At 38.8% G+C, this 26287-nt stretch overlaps 2 protein-coding genes across 2 annotated transcripts in view; one reads left to right on the forward strand and one right to left on the reverse strand.

Annotated features, from left to right (window-relative positions):
• PNPLA8 (patatin like phospholipase domain containing 8) overlaps window positions 1-26287 on the reverse strand; it is a 148704-nt gene that overhangs the window by 93439 nt on the left and 28978 nt on the right. The gene's annotated exons all lie outside the window — the stretch shown is intronic.
• Window positions 11966-26287, forward strand: part of NME8 (NME/NM23 family member 8) — a 35076-nt gene continuing 20754 nt past the window's right edge. The window contains exons 1-6 of the mRNA XM_059932539.1: window positions 11966-11998; window positions 12078-12135; window positions 12334-12440; window positions 15373-15444; window positions 19024-19140; window positions 25256-25322. Coding sequence (XP_059788522.1) covers window positions 11966-11998; window positions 12078-12135; window positions 12334-12440; window positions 15373-15444; window positions 19024-19140; window positions 25256-25322 — 454 coding nt within the window. The remainder of the gene's footprint in view (window positions 11999-12077; window positions 12136-12333; window positions 12441-15372; window positions 15445-19023; window positions 19141-25255; window positions 25323-26287) is intronic.

The following is a 26287-nucleotide window of genomic DNA, read 5'->3' on the forward strand; positions in this document are numbered from 1 at the left end:
ATCATTAGAGAAATGCAAATCAAAACTACAATGAGATATCATCTCACACTGGTCAGAATGGCCATCATCAAAAAATCTAGAAACAATAAATGCTGGAGAGGGTGTGGAGGAAAGGGAACACTCTTGCACTGTTGGTGGGAATGTAAATTGATACAGCCACTATGGAGAACAGTATGGAGGTTCCTTAAAAAACTACAAATAGAACTACCATACGACCCAGCAATCCCACTACTGGGCATATACCCTGAGAAAACCATAGGTCAAAAAGTGTCATGTACCACAATGTTCATTACAGCTCTATTTACAATAGCCAGGACCTGGAAGCAACCTAAATGTCCATCGACAGACGAATGGATAAAGAAGATGTGGCACATATATACAATGGAATATTACTCAGCCATCAAAAGAAATGAAATGGAGGTATTTGTAATGAGGTGGATGGAGTTAGAGTCTGTCACACAGAGTGAAGTAAGTCAGAAAGAGAAAAACAAATACAGTATGCTAACACATATATACGGAATCTAAGGAAAAAAAAAAAAAAAAGGCCATGAAGAACCTAGTGGCAAGACGGGAATAAAGACACAGACCTACTAGAGAATGGACTTGAGGATATGGGGAGGGGGTGGGGTGAGATGTGACAGGGTAAGAGAGTGTCATGGACATATATACACTACCAAATGTAAAATAGATAGCTAGTGGGAAGCAGCCGCATAGCACAGGGAGATCAGCTCGGTGCTTTGTGACCACCTAGAGGGGTGGGATGGGGAGGGTGGGAGGGAGGGAGATGCAAGAGGGAAGAGAAATGGGAACATATTGTATATGTATAACTGATTCACTTTGTTATAAAGCAGAAGCTAACACACTATTGTAAGGCAATTATACTTCAATAAAGATGTTTAAAAAAAAAAAAAGAGTGGCCCCCACTTGCCGCAACTAGAGAAAGCCCTCACACAGAAACGAAGACCCAGCACAGCCATAAATAAATAAATGAAAATAAATAAATAATTTTAAAAAATATATAGTATGTTGTGCTGATATTCATAAAGGAACTACAGCAATGCATGGGTATAAACTATGAATATTACTTTATGGGGATGTGTACAAATTTTTTTTAATGATAAGGATGTAAGATCAAAATAACCTGAAATCCACTCTTCCTGAAGACTATGCAAGCAATGACAATATTCTCTCTCAAAAGGTTTTTCTCTTAGGAATAAGACTGCTCTTTGTTTAGTGAAGTATCTTGATGAAATGTAACGAAATGTAACTACCAAGATAATACAGAAAAACAACATATCAGGTATTACTATCAGATACCTGACGAATGTATTTGTACAGACCATCTATTATTGCCTTTGTCAAACTGCCTTATAATTATTTGTCTGTATGTAATCATCTCTTATACTCCCCGCACTTCAGACCATGAGATACTTGAGAGCAAGGAATGGGTCTTATCTGACTGTATATATTTAATCCTACCCTGCAAATCAAACCACTCTTGAAGCTAGAAAAGGGTGGAATCAGACACTGGGGGCTGGATATTGTGAAATCTGGAATTGTGAATTCTGTCCTCAAGTAGTAATCATCTGTTCATGAGCCCTCTGCCTAGGGTGGAAGCTGCTCACACAACAGATAATAAACCAGTGACCTCATAAGTCTGGTCAGATGGAGGTTTGTGCAAGTGTCTCTCAATCTGGATGATGATAAACAATGATATTTCAGAGTGAAAATTATTGAGATGGAGAGTACTCTAGATTTCAGAGATCAACCAGATCAAGGATAGATCTTCTGATTAATTGATTTCACTGATAATTTTCTTTTCCTCTCAACCAGTTATTTTGCCACTTGATTGCAAATAGATATTCAATAAAACTCTGTGCATAAAAAGTTACTATTAAGTCCTCCATTTATAAGGAACTACAACAAAGATAAACTCTCTATCTACTTTACTAATACTAAACCCAGAATCTTCAGTGCTTCAGTCTTAGAAAGGGGCTATCAGCTGGATCAACTACTCTGAGCTGATCCGGTCAAGGTCCCATGAGGAAATGATGCTCCACACAAATCAGGATAATTCAAGGATAACTCAATGATGAGAACTAGTTATAAAGAAGTGGATACAATGCAGGGAAACCAAAAACAATGGTACTGCAGGGCTAGCAACCATAGTGCTGCCACTATCCCTATGCCCAAAATGGTAAACAGGGAGAGTGGTGACCAAAAGCTGGAAATAGGAGTAACATGCAGTGAGCTGCTTTGAAAGAAGCTATGACCTTAGGCTGACAAATCAATCATCTCAAGGCAAAGCTGCAGAAAATAAACCAGTGGAATAAATACCACCATCTTATTCTTCTCCATCCCTCCAATGTTTTGGATGTTCTCTGTTGGCTGAATTCACCAGAAGCCAGAAGGCAAGGGAGACTGTTGAGGTGGTTCATACAAGTTAGCTTCTCTGGGCAGACAGCAGGGTAGAGAATCATGGAGAAAAATGTTGACAAACCCCTGCTTTCAAAAATATTCCTTAATGAGGTCATTGCTCCTAAAACAGAAGCAAAAAGCAGAGATCAAACTTGGTAGTAAGATGTGATTTAAAAAAAAAAACAAAGATGATAAAATATAAGCTGGCACATTTCAAGGAATAAGCAACAGAAAAATTTCAGAAATGAAGGTTGTATTGAAAAACCTCATAAAAGAGAACTGAACTGTTTAAAACATAGTAAAGAACCTGGAGATCAGGATCAGTAAAAGCAAACATAATTATATGAAAAAATTTTTTTAAATTGAAAAGAATTAGCATGACAATGATGGTTGTGGAACACAGAAAGGGAGTTCTAATACACACATTGGTATCTTCTTATTAGTTGTTATTTCATCTTTTTTTACAAATACACTTTTGCTGGGTATAGAATTCTAGGTTGACAGTTCTTTTCCTCCATTATCTTCTCACTTAGAGCTTTGGTTTCAGGGTAATTCTGTCCTCATAAAATGAGTTTGGAAATAGTCCTCTTCTATTTTCTGGAAGAGTTTGAGAAGGACTGGCATTAAGTCTTCTCTAAATGTTTGCTGGAATTCACTTTTGAAGTCATCTGATCCTGGACTCTTCTTTCTTGCAATGTTTTTGATTACTGATTTCATTTCTTTACTTATAGATCTGTTGAGATTGTCCCTTTCATCTTGAATCATTTTATGTAATTTGTATGTTGGTGGGAATTTATACATTTCATCTAAGTTATCCAATTTATTAGTGAACAACTGTTCATAGTATTCTGTTAAAATCCTTTTTTATTTCTGTAAGCTTGGTAGTAATTCCCCCACTTTCATATCTGGTTTTGTGTATTTGTGTTTTCTCTCTTATTTTCTTTGTCAGCCTAGCTAAAGGTAAGTCAATTTTTGTTATCTTTTCTAAGAATCAACTTTCAGTTTTGTCGATTCTCTCTGTTCTTTATTTTATTTGTGTACACTGTAAATTTCATTATTTCCTGCCCTCTACTAGCATTCATTGTAATTTTACCTGGTTGGATGTTGGATACTTCCGTATTTTTATAAATATTCTTGAGCTTTCTTCTGGGTTGCAGTTTGATCCTTTAAGGTGTTGTTTTTAAGATCTATCAGGCAGGCCCAGAGCAGTATTCCATCTAGGGCTATTTATTTCACACTATTCAGGCAAGATCTTCTTGAGTACTATACCTAATGTCTCATAAATTATTAAATTCTTCAATCTGTCTGGTGGGAACATGTACTATTTCCAACCCTACGTGAGCAATGGGCACAATTCCCACTAATCCTCTTATATTCTTCCTTCCCTAGACAGATCAGTACTCAGCTGAATACTCAGGAAGGGATGGTTATATAAATGCCTGGAGTTCTCTCTCTGCTTTGCTCTCTCCTTTCTGTTACTCTGCTCTGAAAATTCTAGCTGCCTGGATTCTCAGCTCAGCCTCCTCAACCCAGGAATTCTGCCTGGTTCCACCTGGGTTCTCCCTCCCTATGTGGCAAGCTAGAAACTTACAAGGCAGTAAACTGAAGCCGTCATAGGGTTCATCTCCTTTATTTCCCATCTCTCACTGATCACTGCCCTTCTTTACCTGATGCCCATCCAAAGCCTTGAAAACCATTGTTACATGTATTTTTTCAGTTTTTTTTTATTGTTCCAGGTAGTATGTTAAATCTGGTCTCTATTATTCCATCTTGGCCAGAATCACAGGAATTTAATATATGACAACATGTCATAGCTATGCATGACCTTCTTTCTTATTCTGTGGGCTGAGCAATTTGTCTCAGATGATATCATGGTGCTAAGATGACCTACATATAGATGCTGTAATCAAATTTTGTTTCTTTCTTTTATTGATCAATCACTGAATCATCCGTGTAAAAGGATATCAGCATTGATCATCTGAAAACATTTCAGTCATGTAATTCTTTTCCCTTGCCCATGCCCCCCCATCTCCCCTGCATTCTTTCTCCACCATCTCCATTCAATTCTTAACAGAGATAGGAATTTTTGTGAAAAGCTACTTTTGCAAGTTTTAGGTAGATTGGACTTCCACACAGGTTTGCTAATCAAAATATTTTAGAGTTATATCTTTGCGTGACAAAAGATAACAGTTACTGAATGTTCACCATAAGCTGGAGACTGCTCTAAGCATTTTATATCTTGTAAATCATTGAATCCACACAGCAGTCATTAAATAGGTTCTATTATTAGCTCCAGTAAAGACTACAGAGAGGTTAAGAAACTTGCCTAAGGTCACAAAGACTACCATATCTAATATTGTTTTATGGGGATTTCATAGAAAAGTGTGTGTGTGTTGGGCAGAGAGAGGAGCACAAATTAGCTAGAAAAAGCCTTAATGTAATAAGCTTTATTTATTCACAAATTACTGACCACACAGAGCAAGGGTAATTCTGATTGTGCTATTATTCAAACCTAACGCTATTGTGCACAAGGGCTTTTGCCCGATTACTTGTTTCCTGGGGATTCACCAATTCTGTGGATCACAATGCTGCTCCTGATTTACCTGTCAATAGAGGTAATGAGTCTTCTCTTTCCATCTTGCCATCCTAAAAGCTGAACTCATGATCTTCCCTCCAGGTCTGATCCTCCTTTCACATCCCTCATTCATGTGAAATGAATTCACATGAATTCACATTCATTCACTCACCCAAACTTGAAACTCAGGAGATTTCTATAATTTCTCCTACCTGCTCCCTACGAAGCACCCCTGAGTCCCATTCATAACTTCACGAGTCTGTCTCTTTCACACTGTACTTCTGGTCTCTGCCTTCACTGAGGTCTTTAGCCCTCCTCTCCTGGGTTGCTCCAACAGTCCTCTGTCTATTACCTCCTGGTCCACCTCCCCAACCACATCTGCTTCAACTGCCAGGCTGATGTCACCATGGTTTTCCTAGTATTGAAAACTTTTTATGTCAATCATGGATTGTAAATCCTCCCACTTTAAACTTTGAGAAGCTTGACATTGTTTTCACATGGAGCCCATATGTACTATCTTGCTTATGGGACCTTCTGTGTTCCAGTCACAGTTGCCCTTTCCAGGCTCATCACGACCCCACGTGGATCCTTAATTTCAGGCAGAGCATCACATTCATAGTTCTCTCTATGTGTCCGACTCTTTCATCTCTGTGACTCGGCACAGCCTGTTTTCTCCACCTTGAAGTCACCTTCCTCCCTCGTCCTCCCTTCATCCCAACAGCCTCACTCTATGGTCCATGCTCAGTGCTACCTTACCTTCTGTTCTCGCCTCCAGTCCTTTTTGGAGAGCAGAGGGAGTAATTAATTATTTTTATTTGTCTTTTGCAAAGGCTCACGGACCAGATCCCATGATGCCCCTTCCTTGTTTCCAGACTGAGTTATGAACCTTCTCATTAACTAATTCCCCATTATCCTATGCAGACCTCTATCATATCAACTTTCCTCTGGCATGCTAAGACACGGTGCCAGAGACTGAGAGCAGAGAAGAAACTAAATGATATTTCTTTCTATGTCTTGTGTCTTCATTATTCTCAGAACCTTAATTTTGTATTTAGTGGGAAAAGAGAATATTATTATTCAGATGACATTTAAATTGGTATCAAAATCTGGAATTTTTTATCTAAAGGAGATAGGGAAAATTAACAAAAATATGCATATATTTCTCCTAGATAGACTAGTTTGTTTCTATCTCTAGCTCAAGTAATGAACTGAAAGTAAATCCCTAAACTATTTATTTTCTTTATAGTCTAATTACCTGCACCAGATCACTTGCATTTAAAAATAGGAGATCTGTGTACCCTCACTAAGGAGTTTATAAATGTGTCAAGAATACCTGCTATTTCCAAATGTACTAATTTGCCAACTAAGTTTTGAGTGTTTATGTGCAAGTGATGAGGCCAGGTGCCAGAGAGAACCACAAGAGGAAGAAAGTAAAGTGAAAATAATTCAGCAATTCAGCTACCCAGTTCCTCTCCTCTGGGTTTTCATGTATATTCAGAGATCCAGAGAACCTACAAGTAAAACAGTAAGGTGCTGATAAACTTATGACCCAAGAAAAAAACTGAATACTATAGATAGTGCTGCACGAGGACCAAAAAAAAAGGCAGGTCAGGGCAGGAAAGAGCACTTTGAATGTAACTTGAAAGATAATGTCAAATACATACAAGAAGCAAAACAAACTACTACTAGATCCTTCAGGAGTAACACTCTCAGGGGGTCTTTGGCATTTCTAACTTACACTCTTCTATAATCAAATATAAATATACTTTCTTTTAAATAACATTTTCAGAGTGCACTTGTCCTTGAAGTCTATACTAGGAAGACCCAAATCAAAAGCTCAACAAGTTTACGTTTCAAAGCCTCAACAGTCAAGCTTTTTGCAATTAGTAGGAATGATGTTTAAAAACTCAATTTCACCTATTGCCTTGCATGTCTTGAACACTGGTAAATGTCTGTGATCATTTGAGAATAGATTGAAGCTTCTTTTTGTAGCAGTGATGTTTTTCCTTAAATAGTAAAATCATTATGTGAAGACTTTGAAACAGGTGCATGAACAGTTGTGGCACCTACTAAACGCTTCCTGTAGGTGCTGCACAATAACATCTTTTTGGGTTAATACGAGAAATTTCATTAAAAAAAATTTCCAAGTGCTGCACATGGGTTGGAGTACAGGAAGCAACTATAGGGTTAAGAGATTCAACTGACCTTTGTAGACAGGATCCTTATTCCCATAATGGACCAAGTAGATGAGCAGAATTACCTACAAGAGGATTTCTGAACAGGACCTTACAATCAAGGATATATATCAAGGGTACGTATTGTCTCTACACTTCACCTTCTGGTGTTATAGAAGGAGTGGTATATATTTTTGATAACTGCTATTTCACCAGGGTTAGGTTGTCAGTAAATTTACTCTTAGGTTCAACCCAATAGTTGGCATAGAGGAAGAGGCTCCTAAAGAGGAAAGTTCTGGCACCTGTGTTGCTGCCAACATGAGCCCAAAGGAAAACTTTGGTTCCCCAGAGGTTAATCAGATGGCTTTCTGGGGGAACTTATGAGAAGAACTGGGATAAAAAAAACTAAAGCTTGTGAAATGGGCTCCAGAAATTATGTGACTAACTGTTAGCCTAAAATCAAGAAATAGTTATGTATGTTAAAAAAAAACAAACTGCGAATGGAGCAGTGCATGGTGTGAGGTGTGTTCCCAGGCTGCTCAGAATCAGGACAAACATGAGCAGGGAATGTTGGTAGTCAGAGTTGTATTTGTCTTTCTCCAGCAAATCAGAGAAATAAAAAGTTCGTGAGAAAGATGCCACCTTAGAAGAACAGAGTGACCCATGTGAAACTTGCTTAAAACAGGGAATTAAACTGGAAGCTACACACACAACTTGTACTCCAAGTATAGATATTACTAGTGAGTTCACCCCCATAAAAGTGGGTACAAAGTAATTCCCAGGCCAAGTCAGCCACTCACCCTGTCTATTACCCTCTGAGGAGGGGTGATGAGAAAACACTCATCCTGGGGCAATGGGGAAAGGAAGTTAGACCACTGGAAAGGCAGTAGCTAAGGAAGCCTCAGAAGCACCATCTCTAAAAATTATCTGCTGCAGGAAATTAAAGAAAACTTGAGGAAAGTTTGATTTTTTTAAGCAAAAAATCAAACTATGATTTTTAAGAATCATAAAGTTATAGGGAAGGCAATAATCACAGGGGAGGCTGTGACGAAAAATCAGCAGGTTAATATCCAGTCAACATGGTTGACTGAGCTGGCGCAGAAAGATGCCCAGTTTAGGTCTAAATAAAATACTGAATAAAATAACTCAATTTTTAAATTTCAACAACTTTTAATTTAGCTGAAAACGAAGGGAAAGAAATACCTAGGACAGAGAAGCAAAAGAGGAAACTGAAGTCATAGGCGTGAGCTGACTGGAGCAGAAAGATTTCATTGGAGTATTAGAATGGAAAACAAGCCTTAACAGATGTGGCTGGGATTCTGATATCTACTTCCCTGTAGGTCCACATACTACGGGGTTGAGAGTCCATAATTCACAGTTAGCTGCAACTACTTGTACAGTGCTGGAAATAAAGACGGGCTGTCGCATTTCTGAAATGGAACTATAAACATTTGCCCTCCAACTGGTTTAGTGGCAGGAGTGACGTGCTTGTCATCCATAGGAATTCTATGTGGATAAAAAGTCACTGATGAGAAATTCAAGTCCCAGAATTGTGCTAGTCATAGATATGGATTTGGATTTTCTGCTAAGGGAAATAGGAAATCTAAGCTGAGAAATTAACATACATATCGTCTGGTGGTCTAAATACTGATGGGCCAGGCAAAGGCACATGGGACATCATTGTGTAGCTATGCTTCTGCAGTCCTGTCACAGGGGCTCATACTAAAAGCAATCCCTGCTGGATGCAAACTGTTATATATAGACTGGATAAACAACAAGGTCCTGCTGTATAGCTCAGGGAACTATATTCAATATCCTGTGATAAACCATAATGGAAAAGAATATGAAAGACTTCTCTGGTGGCGCAATGGTTAAGAATCTGCCTGCCGATGCAGGGGACATGGGTTCGAGCCCTGGTCCGGGAAGATCCCACATGCCGCGGAGCAACTAAGCCTGTGCACCACGACTACTGAGCCTGAGCTCTAGAGCCCGCAAGCCACAACTACTGAGCCCGCGTGCTGCAACTACTGAAGCCCGCACCCTAGAGCCCGTGCTCTGCAACAAGAGAAGCCACTGCAATGAGAAGCCTGCGCACCGCAACGAAGAGTAGCCCCCGCTCGCCACTAGAGAAAGCCCACGTGGAGCAGAAAAGACCCAACACAGCCAAAAATAAATAAATAAAATAAATTTAAAAACAGAAAAGAATATGAAAAAGGATACATATATATATGATAACTGAATCACTTTGCTATACAGCAGAAATTAACAAAACATTGTAAATCAACTATACTTGAATAAAATTTTTAAAAAAGCAATCCTTGCTAAAAATTAACTCACAGGAAAAGTCACAAACACCAAAAAAAAAAAAAAAAAAATCACCATGAAGAACAGTCAGCTGACCCAGTGCATTGGGTAGACTTGTATCCTAAGAATAAGAGAAAACAAAGTAAGCTGAAAAATGTTAAGGTAAGCGTAAATGATAGAATTTACACGGCATGAAAAGGAGAGTATGTTTTTTTAAAGTTACTTTTAAAATTTCCTGATATAAATTCTGCAAATGACATAATGAAGTAAAACACACACAGACGCGCACACACACCAAGGTTTTACAAGACAAAGAAAGATGGTCCAGAAGAACTGTCCCAGGTTGGAGAAGTGCAAGGAGAGGACAACTAAATGTAATGTGGGACTCAGGATGGAATCCCGGACCAAGAAAAGTTCATTCTTAGGAAAACGGAAAAGATTTGTACGAGGTCTATAGTGTAGTTAACACTTTATCAACGTTAGCTTCCTGGTTTCAATAATTATACCATAATTATGAAAGATGCCAAGCTAAGGGGAGAGGATATGGTAGCTCGGAGTACTACTTTTGCAATTTTCTTGTAAGTCTAACTTGATTTCTAAATGATTTTTTTAAAGAGAAGAGCAGAGGTAGGCGCAGGAGAATTTGGAGAGACCGGCTGGGCTGGACCTTGGCGAGCCCTCCGCTCCAAGCCGAGGCACACAGGTTTCATCCTGTACGTGGTGAGCGGCCGTGGCAGAGACACGACGGAATCTGTGCGAGCGAGCGCACGCTGGAGGCGGAGGGGAGAGGCTGGGGGCGCCCGGACGGGAGGGGGCAGCAGGAAGGGGACGAACTTCGGGGCCAACTGCTCTGTAACCGCTGCCCAGGTCTGCGCGCTGGAGTCGTGGTCCTCGGGTCGGGGGACAGGGCTCGCGGGCAGCCGGATGGGTGGAAGGAAACGTTGGCGCCCTCCACTTCCCGGCCCATCCTGGTATCCATCCTCTGCCTGGTCCTTCAGCAGGACCAGCCGGGGCAGGGGCGGCCTGGGAGCCCGGCGCCCCCTCTCCTCCTCCTCACCCCCCCGCCCCAGTCCTGCGGGGCGCCCCAGGGACTTGGACTTGGCTGAACTCACCCCGCTGAGACTCAGGCCTCGGTAAGGGAAGTGATTTACATCCCCCTTTAGTTCGTGTTCTTGAAACACCCCAATCTAGCAACTAGAGGAGGAACCCACACCCGTTGCTGGATGTAGTCTTGTTTGTGGTCACTCCTTTGTTTCACACTAGTGTCCGCTGTCACACACGCAGTCAGACCCGCAGATTAATGACCCTGACCCCCGTGAATAGGGTGTTTGGGCCTCACTGATTTAACAACTGCGGAAAGTTTACGTCTTGGCCCAGAGCACACTAGTGGCCTTGTTCTAAAAATTAAATCTTGGCGTGGACCCAAGAAAGATCCGTGAGCGCGTTCATAGACAATTAACGTGTATGCACACAGAGAGAACACTCCAGTATACCGCAGGCAAACAAACAAAACTCTAAGAAACTGTGACTCCTAACGGTTCTTTTTTTTTTTTTAGAAGCTAATGCTTTATTGCCGGTTCAGTCCCAGGAACTCTAGAGTGAAGGACAGTGGGTGCATTAATGAGCTGGCCATAGTTTCGCAAAACACGCAACTGGTTGCTCATCTTACGAACACCTTTTTAAAAAAATGTTCATTTTTGGGCTTCCCTGGTGGCGCAGTGGTTGAGAATCTGCCTGCCAATGCAGGGGACACGGGTTCGAGCCCTGGTCTGGGAAGATCCCACATGCCGCGGAGCAACTAGGCCCGTGAGCCACAACTACTGAGCCTGCGCGTCTGGAGCTTGTGCTCCGCAACAAGAGAGGCCGCGATAGTGAGAGGCCCGCGCACCACGATGAAGAGTGGCCCCCGCTTGCCGCAACTAGAGAAAGCCCTCGCACAGAAACGAAGACCCAACACAGCCAAAAATAAATAAATAAATAAATTTTTAAAAAAAACAAAAAAACACCAGCTTAAAAATAATGATAATAATAAAATAAATTTTAAAAAAATGTTCATTTTTTATACAATTTTTAAAGGTTACTTTCTATTTACAGTTATTAAAAAATATTGGCTATATTCCCCGTATTATACAATACATCCTGGAGCCTGTCATACACCCAATAGTTTGTACCTCCTATTCTGGTAACCACTAGTTTGTTCTCAATATTTGTGAGTCTGCTTCTTTTATGTCTTATTTTGCTTCAGAATTACTGGGAGAGAAAGATACTACGGCTGCTGCAAGCATTTGGCACAGTGCCCAGCCTGAAGAGTTCTTCAGAGACCCTGGCTTCTCTCTCTCCAGAAGAGGGAAAGTGCATAATCCAATATTGCTGAAGGAAAACTTCCGCACTGCGTAAGATGCGGCTTGAATGAATAAAGAAATAAAGAACATTATTTAAATTTCCTTTTACATGTTTTCTATTTTTCTTCCCTCTTTCATGTGATAGTGGATACATGGCAAGCAAAAAGCGAGAAATCCAGTTACAGGTGGGCATGACACATCAACAAGTCTTTACTTGGTGCACTGGCCCTTGAAGACCTTTTGACAGCGCCTTCCTTTTTGCAGGCGGCCATCAATAATCAAAGCCTGTGGGAGGAGATGCTGCAGAACAAAGGCCTAACAGGTACTGGGGCTCCGCAGGTGTTCGCCATCCGGAGTTGGATCCAGGGCACCTCCAGGCACCCCAACATGGAGCACTGCTCCCCACTTCCCAGAATAAAAAGCTGCTGTGTTTTCACCCTGCCCCTGCCCCAGAGATTGGGATAAACTGCTACTCTAGACTCGTTGACTCTGTTCTTTCACAAATATTATCATCTTCTAGTGATCGATGTTTACCAAGCCTGGTGTGGACCTTGCAAAGCAATGCAAACCTTATTCAGAAAATTGAAAAATGAGCTGAACGAAGATGAAATTCTGCATTTTGCTGTAGTAAGGCTTTCATTTCCATTAAACTATTATTTTCTTGTTACTTTATAGTCTCTTTAAGGACTGTCTTAATTTGAACAATCTGTCAACTCTTCAAAATGGACAGTGTTTAGTTAGCAGTTTTACTCTATATTTAGTTCTACTGGATCTGAGAACGAATGTAATTTTTAGCCCATTCCTATAATACTAAGGTTATTTACCATGGTTGTGAACGTTAGAAAAACATAAAAATGGTTATCTGTCTATTGCCATACTTCTTTTCACTTGACCATGTGGTGTGTTTTCAGAATAAGGGCTGTAAATGCCTTTTACTGGAAAGCATTGGGTAGGACTCTGGTCATTTACCCAGTTAATTGTGAAATGGTAGCAATTTTACCCTCCCTTATTTGCCTCCCAAATGTGACAACGGATTAAAATATTACAGCCAAACTCATTAGACCCCAATGTATCGATTATTCAATTTATCCATGTCAGATTATCAACTGCTTAGAGCTTTGTTGTCTAATATGATAACCATTAGGCATAAATGGCTTTTGAGCACTCGAACTGTGGCTAGTATAACTGATGAACTGAATTTTTAATTTTAATTAATTTAAATTTATATAAAAAAACAGATACTCCATTCGGTTATTGTAAAACTTTTAAAATTATTTGGGACAACTTGGATATGTGAATCTACCTCTTTTACTGTAAACTTTATGAAACCTAATTAGAGACCAATTATTTATGATTAAAATTTGGCCCACAAATTGAGATGTACTCTAAGTGTAAAATACACACTAGATTTTGAGGCCTTCATATGGAAAAAGAATGTGAAATATCTCAGTAATTTCTTACATCGATTACATGTTAAAATGATCATTTTGGGATATACTGGATGAAGTAAAGTATATTATTAGATTATTTTCACCTGTTTCTTTTTTAGTTCTTAAATGTGGCTACTAGAGAATTTAAAAGTATATATGCGGCCTTCCCTGGTGGCGCAGTGGTTGAGAGTCTGCCTGCCAATGCAGGGGACACGGGTTCGAGCCCTGGTCTGGGAAGATCCCACATGCCGTGGAGCAGCTGGGCCCATGAGCCACAACTACTGAGCCTGCGCGTCTGGAGCCTGTGCTCCACAACAAGAGAGGCCGCGAGAGTGAGAGGCCCGCGCACCGCGATGAAGAGTGGCCCCCGCTTGCCGCAACTAGAGAAAGCCCTCGCACAGAAACGAAGACCCAACACAGCCAAAAATAAATAAATAAATTTATAAAAAAAAAAAAAAAAAAAAAAAAAAAAAAAGTATATATGTGACTCACATTCTAGTTCTACTGGACAGCAACATGTCCAGACCAGTTCATTTCGTCACTATGTCTATACCACTGGGAAGTGCTATAAAATCTTTGCAAAATATGTCCTATTCATAATGCTACCATCTGTTGAAATTAACAACAAAAAATTTTGTTCCTCTTCTGTTTGAGCACATCCAACTGTAGTACATTCACATAGATCGATACTATTTTTCTGCTATGACCAGCTCATCCACAGTGAAAAAAATTTGTTTAAGTCTCCAAACCTCTGTTGGGCGCAATGGAGGGGCGCCCTCTGCTGGATACTTTTTTTCCTGCAGTTTATCAGGGAAAGGGATCCTTTCTGAACTTGTAAACTTAAGTCCAAAATTGAAACCTATGAGGTTCATTACCTATTGAAATCACCCTAAGCTGAATGGTCAGTACAAAATTTTTTCTATTATGTGCTCCTTTAAAAGACTTGAAGACTTGTCCTAACATTGTGCCTATACATATAAAAATTCAGTAAATGTTTTATATTATAGTTTTTAAGGAATATTATTACCAAATGCTTTAATTGTTAATACTTTATTATAATATAAAAATTGCAATGATGATGGATAGACTACTTTTAAATGTAATCTTGGCTACTGTCTTTTAATATTATAGATTAGTTCCTTTCAACAATAGAGCCTACTTTTTTAAAAAGAAAGAGAGAGAGAGAAAGAAAAGAAAGAAAGAAAGAGAATGATGTAGAATTCAATATGCCAAAAAAAGATTACAACACAGCCCCTCTGGCTGGCTGACACAGGGCTGAGGGACCTTGGCTCGGTTCCACCCTCACCATCCTTGGCCATGGTTGAGGAACCTCTAGAAATCCCTGTTTGAAAACAATCGCCTTAGGTTCCAAAACACAACTCTTATGTAGAAGACCCTACAACATAACGTATCCTGACAGCTGGCCCAAGGGATGTTATGTTAATATGCAGGAACATACTATTACTTAATATATAGTTGTTGGTAATCAATTTAGGACAACTTGAAATTTGTGAGAAAACTTTAAAATCAAAGACTTTGAAATCTGACAACCAGTTTATTCAAGAAACATTTAGGAAGCTCCTTTTCATGCATGGCCCTCTGCCTGATAAGGTGGGGGGGGGGAGACATGTGAGGGCGAGTATAAAATATCGTATCTCTGTGCATGCAGCTCTCCAAACAGAGATGAGCTAGGTCCATAAAATGGTAGTACAATATAGAAAGGAACTATAGGTGCCTGGAGAGAAGGGTAGTGAAGTGCTATGTGGAGGGGAGATGATTTGCAGCAGGAGGGTCAAGGCAGAGTTCTTGGAGGAACACTCAAGCTGGGTTGGAAAAGGAAGGGCAGGAGCAGGTAACAAGGGGGAAAGTGCAGGTGGTGTAACGCAGACCACAGGAGATGAGTTTAGCTGCAGGTTGGGTAAAGATGAACAGTGAGAAGTAAGGTTGAAGCCAAATGATGCAGGGCCTGAACTGCCAGAATGTGTAATTTGATTCTAAAAACAGCTATAACATACTCAGAAAATGCTGTAGTAAACATAAAAAAAAGTATCTCTGCATTTTTTGAATACAGTACATCAAATGACTTGAGTGTAGTGTCCTTTGTTATTATATGAAATAATCTTTTTCAGGCGGAAGCTGACAGCATTGTGACTTTGCAGCCATTTACAGATAAATGTGAACCTGTTTTTCTCTTTTGTGTTGTAAGTATATTTATCATCTCAAGTTTATTATCAGATTCCAATTTACAGCTAAAGAGCAAGTAACATTGTACAATTACTGGAACTGTTTTCTGATGATAGTAACTGTAGACTTTTTTTGCCTTAAATATGCTTGTCAATTAAAATATTTATAACTTGACCTGTAGGAGCTCATAACAGATTGAGAAGATTAGACTACCACATATTTAGTTGATCAGGGAAAAGAAAAATAAAATGGTATTTACCTTTCTTAGGGAAATATCAGAGACTTGTATGATGAATTATTACTTACAGGAGTGAAAAATTGGAAATGTCTTGGGTACCCAGTGGAAGAGAATTGGTTATAAATATTCATGAATACCAATACGAGGAAATATTTGTATGATCACTATCTTGTAATGTATATTGCTTTTATCTCTGTATTTACAAATGCATAGAAAGAAGGCAGGTAGTGTATTCACCAAAATGTTAATAGTAGTTTTCTATGTATGGGGAAAGGATGTGTAATTTAAATTTTCTTCTTATACTTTTCAATATTTTCCAAATATTCCAAGATAAACACAACTTTAATAATCAGAAAAACCTTATAAGTGCTGTTTTCTAAAAGAAGAATATCTGGGTAAGTGCTAACGTGTGTGATACAGAGCATAGCTGCTACACAGCTAAAGAATTGGGATAGTAAGGAAACACCTCCCAGAGAGGGTTTGGACTGTTCTCTTGCTGTTGAAAAGGCATTTTTTGATATTATAAATAATTATTAAAAAAACACTTCTCAGATGTAAGTTTTGCTTTTGTTAAACAATAATCTTACAGCTATTTCTGGAAGGTGAATGACTGTGTTAATTGAATTTAAAAAATTACACTGTAGGTCTTGCTGTCAGTTGGCTAGGAATTGGCTAGGAAGGATTTGATGATTTACGTGAGGGGTCAGCCAGCTTATTTGTAACGGGCCAGATAGTAAGTATTTCAGCTTTGCAGAAATACTATCTCTGTATTGGGTCATCATTTGCTGACCCCTGGCCTAGATGGAGTTTAGGTAACTGCATGAGGCAGAAATGGGCTTGGCGGGCTAATGGGACAACGAGGAGGCTTTAGTAGCAGCAGCAGTTGGGAGCCTGGCACTGAGGAGGAGAAGCTGGGCAGGTGGCCACCAGGTAGAGTCTGCAGCTCTGGGGCGGCCATCACCTGCTGAGTGAGTCAGGTCTGAGCAGTAGAGCCATGCCCACCCTGAAGACTTCGGCACGTGGCCCAAAATCCTCCTTTCAACCCCACGTGCTGCCATCACTCTGGGACTTCAACATCCTGGCCTCTTGATTCTTCACCTACTAACTGTCAATGAAATTTCCAACGCACCTCCTCCAGTCACGCCTCAGACTTTGTTATCACCCGTTGCTCCATGTTCAATGTTCTAACTTAAGAATCTCCATGGGGAATTTAGTCAATATTTTATAAAAACTGCAAATGGAGAGTAACCTTGAAACATTGTGTAAAAATTAAAAATTAAAAAAAAAAAAAAGAATCTCAATCTGTGACCACAAAACCACCTCTGCAGTGGGCAGCATTCTTAGCTGACAGCAAATTCATTCCAGCATCTCAGCAGGAAGGGCTTTTTCAATGGATATTAGAAAGCTCTTGGAGGTTCCTTTTAGTGGGAAATGGTAAATAGAGTGTCAGGTTTCATTCAAACCTTTCTCAACTGGAGCCTTCTTATTGGCCTTTGAATATGATTAAATCTTTCCAATGAAAAGAAATAATACCTCTTTTCGATACCATGCCCCTCTCCAGCTACCACTCACCTCTATGCTTTACCTCACAGCTAAACTGCTCAGAAGAGTTTCTGTATTTATTTTCACTCCAGTTCTTCTCATCCCATTAATTCTTCAACCCATTCAATCTAACTTCTTTCTGATTATTCCACCAAATTGGCTGTCGCTAATGTATCCAGTGACCAGCCTGTTGCTAAATATAATGAATGCTTTTAGGTCCTCATCATTTTGTACCTCTCAAATGTAGTAAATGTGGTGACCATGCTCTCCTTTTCGGAACATTTTCTTCTTTTGGCTTTTGTGACTTGGTTTTCCTTTTGCTTCCTAGATGCTACTCCCCCTCCCGCTTTCTCCTTTGCAGGTTCACCTTTCTTCACGCAGCCATTACATATCGGCTTTATCATGCTATATACTCTCCTTAGAGAAATTCTTCCACACACAGTTTCAATCATCACCTCACAGATCAATAACTCAAGTTCATGTCTTCAGCTGAATCCTGTACTTTGAGCACCAGACCTGTGTATCCAACTGGGCCCTTGATCTCTCCTCTGGTGTCTCAAGGGCATCTCACAATGAACTGGTCCAACAGCGGACTCCTCGCCCTCCCCACCCCCATTGGAAACGTTATTTTCTAGTGTGGCCTCATTCGGTGAATAACATCTCAACTTACTCAGTTTCTCAAGTCAGAAACAGAAAAGTCATCGTAGTGACTTCTCCTTAGGTCACACCCCATCCACACCATCCACGTCACACCTCATCCACACCAGACCTTGGTCCTGTTAATTTCACTACCCAAGTCTTTCTCACACTCGTCTTCTTCTTTCCATTCTTTCCATCTCCAACGGCACTGCCGTAGACTGAGCAACCAGCTCTCTCATCTTTACCTCTAGAATAGCTTCTGATTTGCATACAGCTTCTGCCGCTCCACCTCTAACCCTTTCTCCATATGGTAGGTAAGGTGATCTTTACACAGATCTTTAGCAGTTCTAATTGTGATCCCTGCCTGTGTTTAAACATTCCAAAGGCTTCCCACTGCACTTAGGATAAAGGCAGCATCCGCCCATGACCCATGAGGCTCTGCACGGTCTGGCTCCCCCTAGCGTTGGGCTTCGTCTCACACCAGGTATCCCCTCACTTTCTCCACTGGCCTTCTTATTTGCCACATTCCCTTCCAGCCGTAGGACGCTTGTGGCTCTGTTCCTTTTGCCTAGAATGCCCTTTCTTCTCCTTTTTATTTCTTAACCTATCCTTCACATTTTAAATTCCTGATATTGACAAAGTACCTTTGCTAATGTTCTTGATCGGAACAAATTCTTATAGATGCTCCCAGCTCTTTGTACCTCTCTTGGTGGTACCTCTCATGGTTGTTATCTCAAATGTGTTCGTGGGGTGGTTTTTTTTTTGGTAATTTAATTACATTAGGTACCAGGACTATTATTCCATACCATCACGCCTGATACAATGCTAGTAAACTGGTGTTTAGTAAATATGTGTTGAAAGACAGACAAGGGGAAATAGTATCAAAAATAATTAGGGGGAGTAATGTTGGGAGGCCTGTACAGAACCATTAAAATTTAATGCAGCGATGGCCTGTCTTTGGTTGTAGGAGGACAGATAAATTAGAGGTAGAACTCAAAGAGCTGGATTTACCAAATGGACATACTTTTATATCACTAATACTTATTTTAAAATGACTAATTAGAGTAGCTAAAAAGGGATTGGTGGGTCAGGGTGGGGTGACTTAGTCCAGTTGAAGTGTTAATTCTTGACCTATCCTGAAAATGAGTTTCCTTCCTGCTTTTGTTTCCCCTTATAGAATGGCAAAATTGTTGCAAAAATCAAGGGTGCAAATGCACCACTTGTGAGTCAAAAAATTATTACCTTGATCAATGAGGAGAGGAAAATTGCAGCAGGTGAAATGGTTCGCCCTCAGGTAATACTTTGGATTACTGATAATTTTATTTTTAAAAATTAGTTTTAAAAAAAGATGCATTACGTCTTTTTTTTTTTGTTTTCCTAAAGCATTTTCCCTAGTTTTATAGCCATCTAGGTGTCTAAATGGTGCAACCTTTTTTGGGAAGTATTTTGGCAATATGAATCAAAGGCCTTAAAAAACACATGTATCCTTTGACGGAGCAATTACACTCCAATAATTTTCCTTAAGAAGATAATGAAACAAATATAGAAAATGCTGTTTATTTCAGTGTTGTCTATGTTATTAAAAATTTGGAATCAACCTAAATGCCTAGCAACAATGAACAGATGACATAAATGTCTGTAATTTATGTCATAAATTATACAAATTCATACAGTGGAATATTATTTAGTATCTTCTAGCTCTGTTTATTGATATGGAAAGAGGGCCAAGATAGACTGACAAATGAAAAATAGAGTATTATACTTTAATAGGATGCTTAGAATAAGATCCTATGTGTGTGAAATGTATTACCTAATAATAAAATATTTTAAAATTAAGAAAGGAACCATAAAGCATGTAGAGATATGAACATAATAGCATAAGAAAGTAAGCCATATCGGAAAGTGATCAGAAATATAGGGAGATAAATAGGAGTGATTGGTGTTATTTAAACACACACACATGCACACAAAACAACAAACAACAAAAACAAGAAACAAAAATTAGAGACTAGCTGAGAAATACTGAAAAATAGAAATAAAGAGAAGGTATAGGCTCAAGCTTGTATTAAGTATTTACTATAAAAAAGCATCAGTTTAAATCAGGAAAGGATAAAAAACTCACAAAACAAACTTAGTAATATTGGGTTAACTATTTGTACAAGAAATCTGTATTATTTCCTCATATACATAAACAAATTTCAGACGAATTAAAGAGCTGAATGTTGAAACAAAGCATAAAAGTATTAGAAGAAAATATTGGAAAACATATATCTTGTCATAGGTTGAGAAAGGCCTCGTAAGTATAGTATAAAGCAGAGATATCAAAAAAGAAAAAATTGATAGATTTGATTATTTAAAAGTTTGAATAAAATGTAAAAGGAAAGCAGCAAACTTGGAGAAAAGCTTGCGCTGTGTATCAACGTGCTAATATCCATAGTGTGTACAAAGTACTTTAACAGCATTAAGGAAAAACAATGAACATTTTGATGGAAAACTGACAAATGACAAATATGGGGAATTTACATTTACAATAGTGATTTTTCTCACCCAAGGACATTTTTCTTTACATTTTCAGGTTTTCTTGTTTTTCAGGGAATCTTCGCCCTTCCTTTCTCTCTGTCTCCCTTCCTCCCTCCCTCTTCCCACTCCCCCTACTTCTTTTTGAAAATTATAGTAACTAGGAATTATTGTGGACTTACTGTTTGCTAAGATTTTCAGAAAGGTATCCTCATTTAATCTTTTACATCCCACTTTTATTGATATCATTGACAACTAACATTTTATTAGTTTAAGGTATACAACATAATGATTTGATATATGTGTATACTGGGAAATGATTACTACACTTAGTTAACATTTCATGTCACATAGTTAACTTCTTTCTGAAAAATTTTTTCATGATAAATTTTAAGATCTACTCTTTTAGCAACTTCCAAAATATACATGTTATTACCTATAGTCACCATGCTGTATATTACACCCCCAGAACTTATTTATCTTTTACCTGGAAGTTGTACCTTTTGACCTCCTTCACCCAATTCCCCTACTCACCACCCTCCATCTCTGGCAACTACCATTCTGTTCTCTGTGCCTATGAGTTCATTTTTTCCAGATTCCACATATAAGAGAGATTATACAGTATTTATCTTTCTCTGACTTATTTCACGTAACATTAATGCCCTCAAGCTCCATCCACGTTGCCACAAATGGCAAGATTTCCTCCTTTTTTATGGATGAATAGTATTTCATCAAGTATATATATATCATATATTTATCCATTCATCCATGAATGGACACTTAGATTGTTTCCATATCTTGGCTACTGTAAATAGTGGTGCAATGAACATGGGAGGGCAGATAACTTTTTGAGAGAGTGATTTCATAGCTGGTCATAATAGTCTCTTAAGATCTTTTGTGTTTCTGTGGTATCAGTTATAATGTCTCCTCTTTCATTTCCAATTTTATTTATTTGAGTCTTCTCTCTCTTTTTTTTTTCTCTCACAGTCTAGCTAAAGGTCTGTTTTGTTTATTTTTTCAAAAACCAGCTCTTAGTTTCATTAATTTTTTTTCTATTGTCTTCTTAGTCTCTATTTTATTTATTCCTGCTCTGACCTTTATTTCCTTCATCTGCTGACTTTTGCTTCATTTTTTGTTTGTTTTTTCTAGTGTCTTAAAGTGTAAAGTTAGGTTGTTTATTTGAGATCCTTCTCTTTTCTTAATATAGGCTATGAACTTCACTCTTAGAACACTTTTGTTACATCCCATAAGTTTAGGTATGCTGTAATTCCATTTTCATTCATCTCTAGGTTTCTTTTTTTGGCTCTTTTGATTTCTAATTTGACCCATTGGTTGCTCAGTAGCATGTTATTTAATCTCCGCGTATTTGTGAATTTTGCAGTTGTCTTCTTTTAATTGATTTCTAGTTTCAGACCATTGTGGTTAGAAAAGATGCTTGATATGATTTCAATCTACTTAAATGTTTTGTGGCCTAACATATGATCTGTCCTGGAGAACGTTCCATGTGTGCTTGAGAAGAATGTGTATTCTGCTGCTTTTGGATAGAATGTTCGGGATATATCTGTTTAATCCATCTAGTCTAACATGTCCAATGTTTCCTTACTGATTTTCTGTCTGGATGGTTTATTCATTGCTGGTTCTACTGAATCCAGGGACACCAGCCCTGCTGGCTGCCAGAGCCGGGCTATCAAGTGCTATGCCGTTGGAGTAACAGCCACAAAAGCCAGGGTACCAGATGTGCACACAGGCTATCTTCACAAAGACACTAGTGACCTGGAGCGGGGCAGAGGGAGAGCATGAAGATGGCTCCTGCTGGCTTCCCTGGTCTCTGGAAAGGACTGCTGTGAGCCCCTAGACCTGTGTTAAATTAGAAGCCTGATCCTCAGGCTATAGCTTATCAGATTTCCAAATAGTCCCCTGCATTGAGCCCTGGGGGGACAGCCACAGGGAGTCCAGCATAAGCCAAGCCTGTTAGGAGCTCAGTTTACTATAGTCTGGATGCAAGCCCCAGGGCTTTTACAGCCAGGCATTTGGGGGCCCCATCTCTCAGTTGGAAGTCTTAAAACTGGGGTCACTAGATGTTGGGTTAAAGCCCTTCAGTCCTCAGGGAGATGCTGGGAGTTGTGAGTTCCCTCTCAATTGTATGTTGCTGTGCCGGGGATGGAGTTTAAGCCGAGACTGTCACTCAGCCTCTCCTACCCGATTCGGTATGTGTTCTTTTCTCATTTGTCTGATATGTAGGAGTCACTCAGTTATTTTCTGGATTTCGTTCAGAGGGAACTGTTCCACAAGTAGCTGTAGGTTTGGTATGTCTGAGGGAGGAAGTGAGTTCAGGAGCCTCCTATGTTGTCATCTCGAATATGAACCTGGAGAAAGCTTATGAAGTATTTATGAACGATAAGACAGGCTTAAAAACATTATGTCCTTTCCTTAGAAACAGGCAACTAGTAGGAGGTAAAAGCAGAATTTGAAGTCAGGCAGAACGGCTTTTAAACACATTCTTCTAATTGCTATACTGTACCCAGCTTTCTCTATGTGTGCTCTGTATGGTGGCTTTATTGTTGTTATTCTCATTGTTCTTGCAGAATGACATCCTGTTTTAATGAATAATAATGGGTATGTAAGAAATTTATTAATATCTTATGTTTACTTTATATTACTCCATTTTGTGGACACTTCTATTATTTAGTTTTCTTATCAATTGCCTTGTCTAGCGCAGTAATAGTAATAAAATACAAGGCATGATGTGAGCCACATACGTAATTTATAATATTCTACTAGTCAATTAAAAACAATAAAAAAGAAACAGGTGGAATTAATTTTTAAAACATCGTTTCTTACATCTAGTATATTAAAAAGATTGCCATTTAAAGATGTACTCAATATAACTTATAAGCTTTTGCACAGCAAAGGAAACCATAAACAAAACGAAAAGACAACCTATGGACTGGGAGAAAATACTTGCAAATGATGTGACCAGCAAGGGCTTAATTTCCAAAATATACAAACAGCTCCTACAGTTTAATAACAAAAAAACAAACAACCCAGTCGAAAAATGGGCAGAAGACCTAAATAGACATTTCTCCAAATAAGACATATAGAGGGCTAACAGGCACATGAAAAGATGCTCATCTTTTAGATTACTAGAGAAATGCAAATCAAAACTACAATAAGATACCACCTCACACTGGTCAGAATGGTGATCATTTAAAAAATCTACAAACAATAAATGCTGGAGAGGGTGTGGAGAAAAGGGAACCCTCCTACACTGTTGGTGGGAATGTAAATTGGTGCAGCCACTGGGGAAAACAGTATGGACGTTCCTTAAAAAGAGCTACCATATGATCCAGCAATCCCACTCCTGGGCATATACCCAGACACAACTATAATTCAAAAAGATACATGCACCCCTATGTTCACTGCAGCACTATTTACAATAGCCAAGACATGGAAACAACCTAAATGTCCATTGACAGATGAATGAATAAAGAAGATGTGGTACATATATACAATGGAATACTACTCAGCCATTAAAAAGAATGAATTAATGCCATTTGCAGCAACATGGATGCAACTAGAGATTTTCATACTAAGTGAAATAAGTCAGAAAGAGAAAGACAAATAGCATATGGTATCACTTATATGCATAACCTAAAATATGACACAAATGAACATATCTATGAAACAAAAACAGACTCACAGACATAGAGAACACAGACTTGTGGTTGCCAAGGCGGGGGATGGGGGAGGGAAGGATTGGGAGTTTGGGATTAGCAGATGCAAAGTATTATATATAGAATGGACACACAACAAGGTCCCACTGAATAGCACAGAGATCTATACTCAGTATCCTATGATAAACCATAATGGAAAAGAATATGAAAAAATAATGTTATATATAACTGAGTCACTTTGATGTACAGCATAAATTAAACACAACATTGTACATCAACTATATGTCAATAAAATGTTTAAAAAAATATGTACTCAATGTAAAAACTAAGGTATTCCAGATTTTTTTTTTCAAACTAAATCTTTGGAATGTGCTGTGTATTTTTCATTTATGGCACATCTTAATTTGGACTAACCTCATTTCAGGTGCTCAAATATAGCATTATGTGGTTAGTGGCTGTCCTGTTTGTCAGGGCAGGTCCAACAAATACAAGGCAGGTCACTTTGAAGTTATAGCTGGCATAATTATCTTATTCCTGACTATAGTAGGAGTGAATGCTTTCAGTGTAGTTATTTCCAAACATTTTTGGGTCTATATTCCATTGAGAATCTGAAATTCTGCAAATCTCTTGCCCCTGAAATGTATATATGTAAATATATAAACCTTTCAGGTTGTTTATAGAATCGTGGAAGCACTTTCAGGACTTCTCCAGAAATTAAGAATCCCCCATCCTTCCTAGTGTTTTACTCTATAGTAGGAAATTGCCTATTGTTTTGAGAAAGGCTTTTTTTTCCCATAAGTTAAGGAAGTATCTTTCTGTTCCTAACTTACTAAGAGCAATGGTCAGGAATGGATCTTGAAGCTTACAAATGCCCTTTCAATCTTTAACATAATAATTATGTGTTTATTGCTTTCTTACTTGTTAATCTCTGCTTCTTTCTTATTTTATTCCTTGTGCTCTTAAGTTTTAAACATTTTGTTTTTAAGCATTTTCCATATAGCATATATGCGATATTTCTCATTGTCTCCCCACTCTGTTTATTCCTAATTTTATTTTAGTGGGAAGGTTGGGGAAAAGTAGTGTTAGATAAATGCAGGCACATTTCCACTTGACTTTCTATCCCTTGGATTATAAATATTGATTAAAAACAAAATTTCTAAAAACTCTTTCACTATCGTATTAAAATATAACTGTTTTATTTGCATTCCTTTTCCATAGTATCATGAAATTGTGTTTGCAGACTCAGATTCAGAAGATGCTGGGGAAGCAAGCTATGAAAGTGTTGGTAAGTAAATTGACTTTAAAATAATAGCGAGGGAAATTGTGTACTTGGATGCTCATTACAGCATCACTTGCAGCAAAAAGCTGGTAATGACACCAGTGTTAATTGATAAGGGAATGGTAGGATCAATGATGATTTGTGCGATACTGGATTCAGCTTAAAAAGCAATCTCTTCTGCTCCCCTTGCCTTGCCTTTGGTCTCTGTGCCTGGGGCCTTTCAGAGGTTACCCTCGATCAGGGGCTCCTGTGCCCTGTGAGTAATCTGGACAGCAGTTTCCTCTTATTTTATCCTTCATCATCTTCCAAAAAGTTGTAAAAATAATTTCTTCCTTGATGGCCCACACTCCTGGTTTACTTTAAGATGAACAATTTCCTGCCTTCATTGGATTGTCCGAGTGGGCGTGTTAGTGTGTGTTCATACCCTGGAGGGAACAGAGGCAAACAGCTTGCTCAGTGAGCTATTCTGCACTAAAAGCTCATCATCAGAATGTGTAGATAAATGTGGATAAATTCATAGATGGTAAAGCCATAGTTCTGTAATGTTTGCTTGCACTGAAACTGTAGTCACTAGTGATGCTGAGCTGGATGGATCGTGGGTGCGATTCTAATGCACGTGAATTGTATTAAAATAACTAATGCCGGGAATTCCCTGGCGGTCCAGTGGTTAGTAGGACTCTGTGCTCTCACTGCTGAGGGCCCAGGTTCAATCCCTGGTTGGGGAACTAAGATTCCACAAGCTGTGTGATGCGGCAATAGAAGAGAAAAAGTAGAGTCGAAGAGAATAGAATAAAATAAAATAAAATAAACTAGTGCCCACCTACTCTTTCTTTTTTGGCCTACTGACTACAAACTCTTGTGAATGTTTCTCCTGCATGCAAATATAGGAACTGTACTTTGATTCTAAGTAGAAACTCTTTGGTAGTTGCAATGCCATAATAACAAAGCTGTTGATGGACAAAAATTCACTG

Source organism: Balaenoptera ricei, chromosome 9 (genome assembly GCF_028023285.1).
Source record: "Balaenoptera ricei isolate mBalRic1 chromosome 9, mBalRic1.hap2, whole genome shotgun sequence".
Classification (NCBI taxonomy): domain Eukaryota; kingdom Metazoa; phylum Chordata; class Mammalia; order Artiodactyla; family Balaenopteridae; genus Balaenoptera; species Balaenoptera ricei.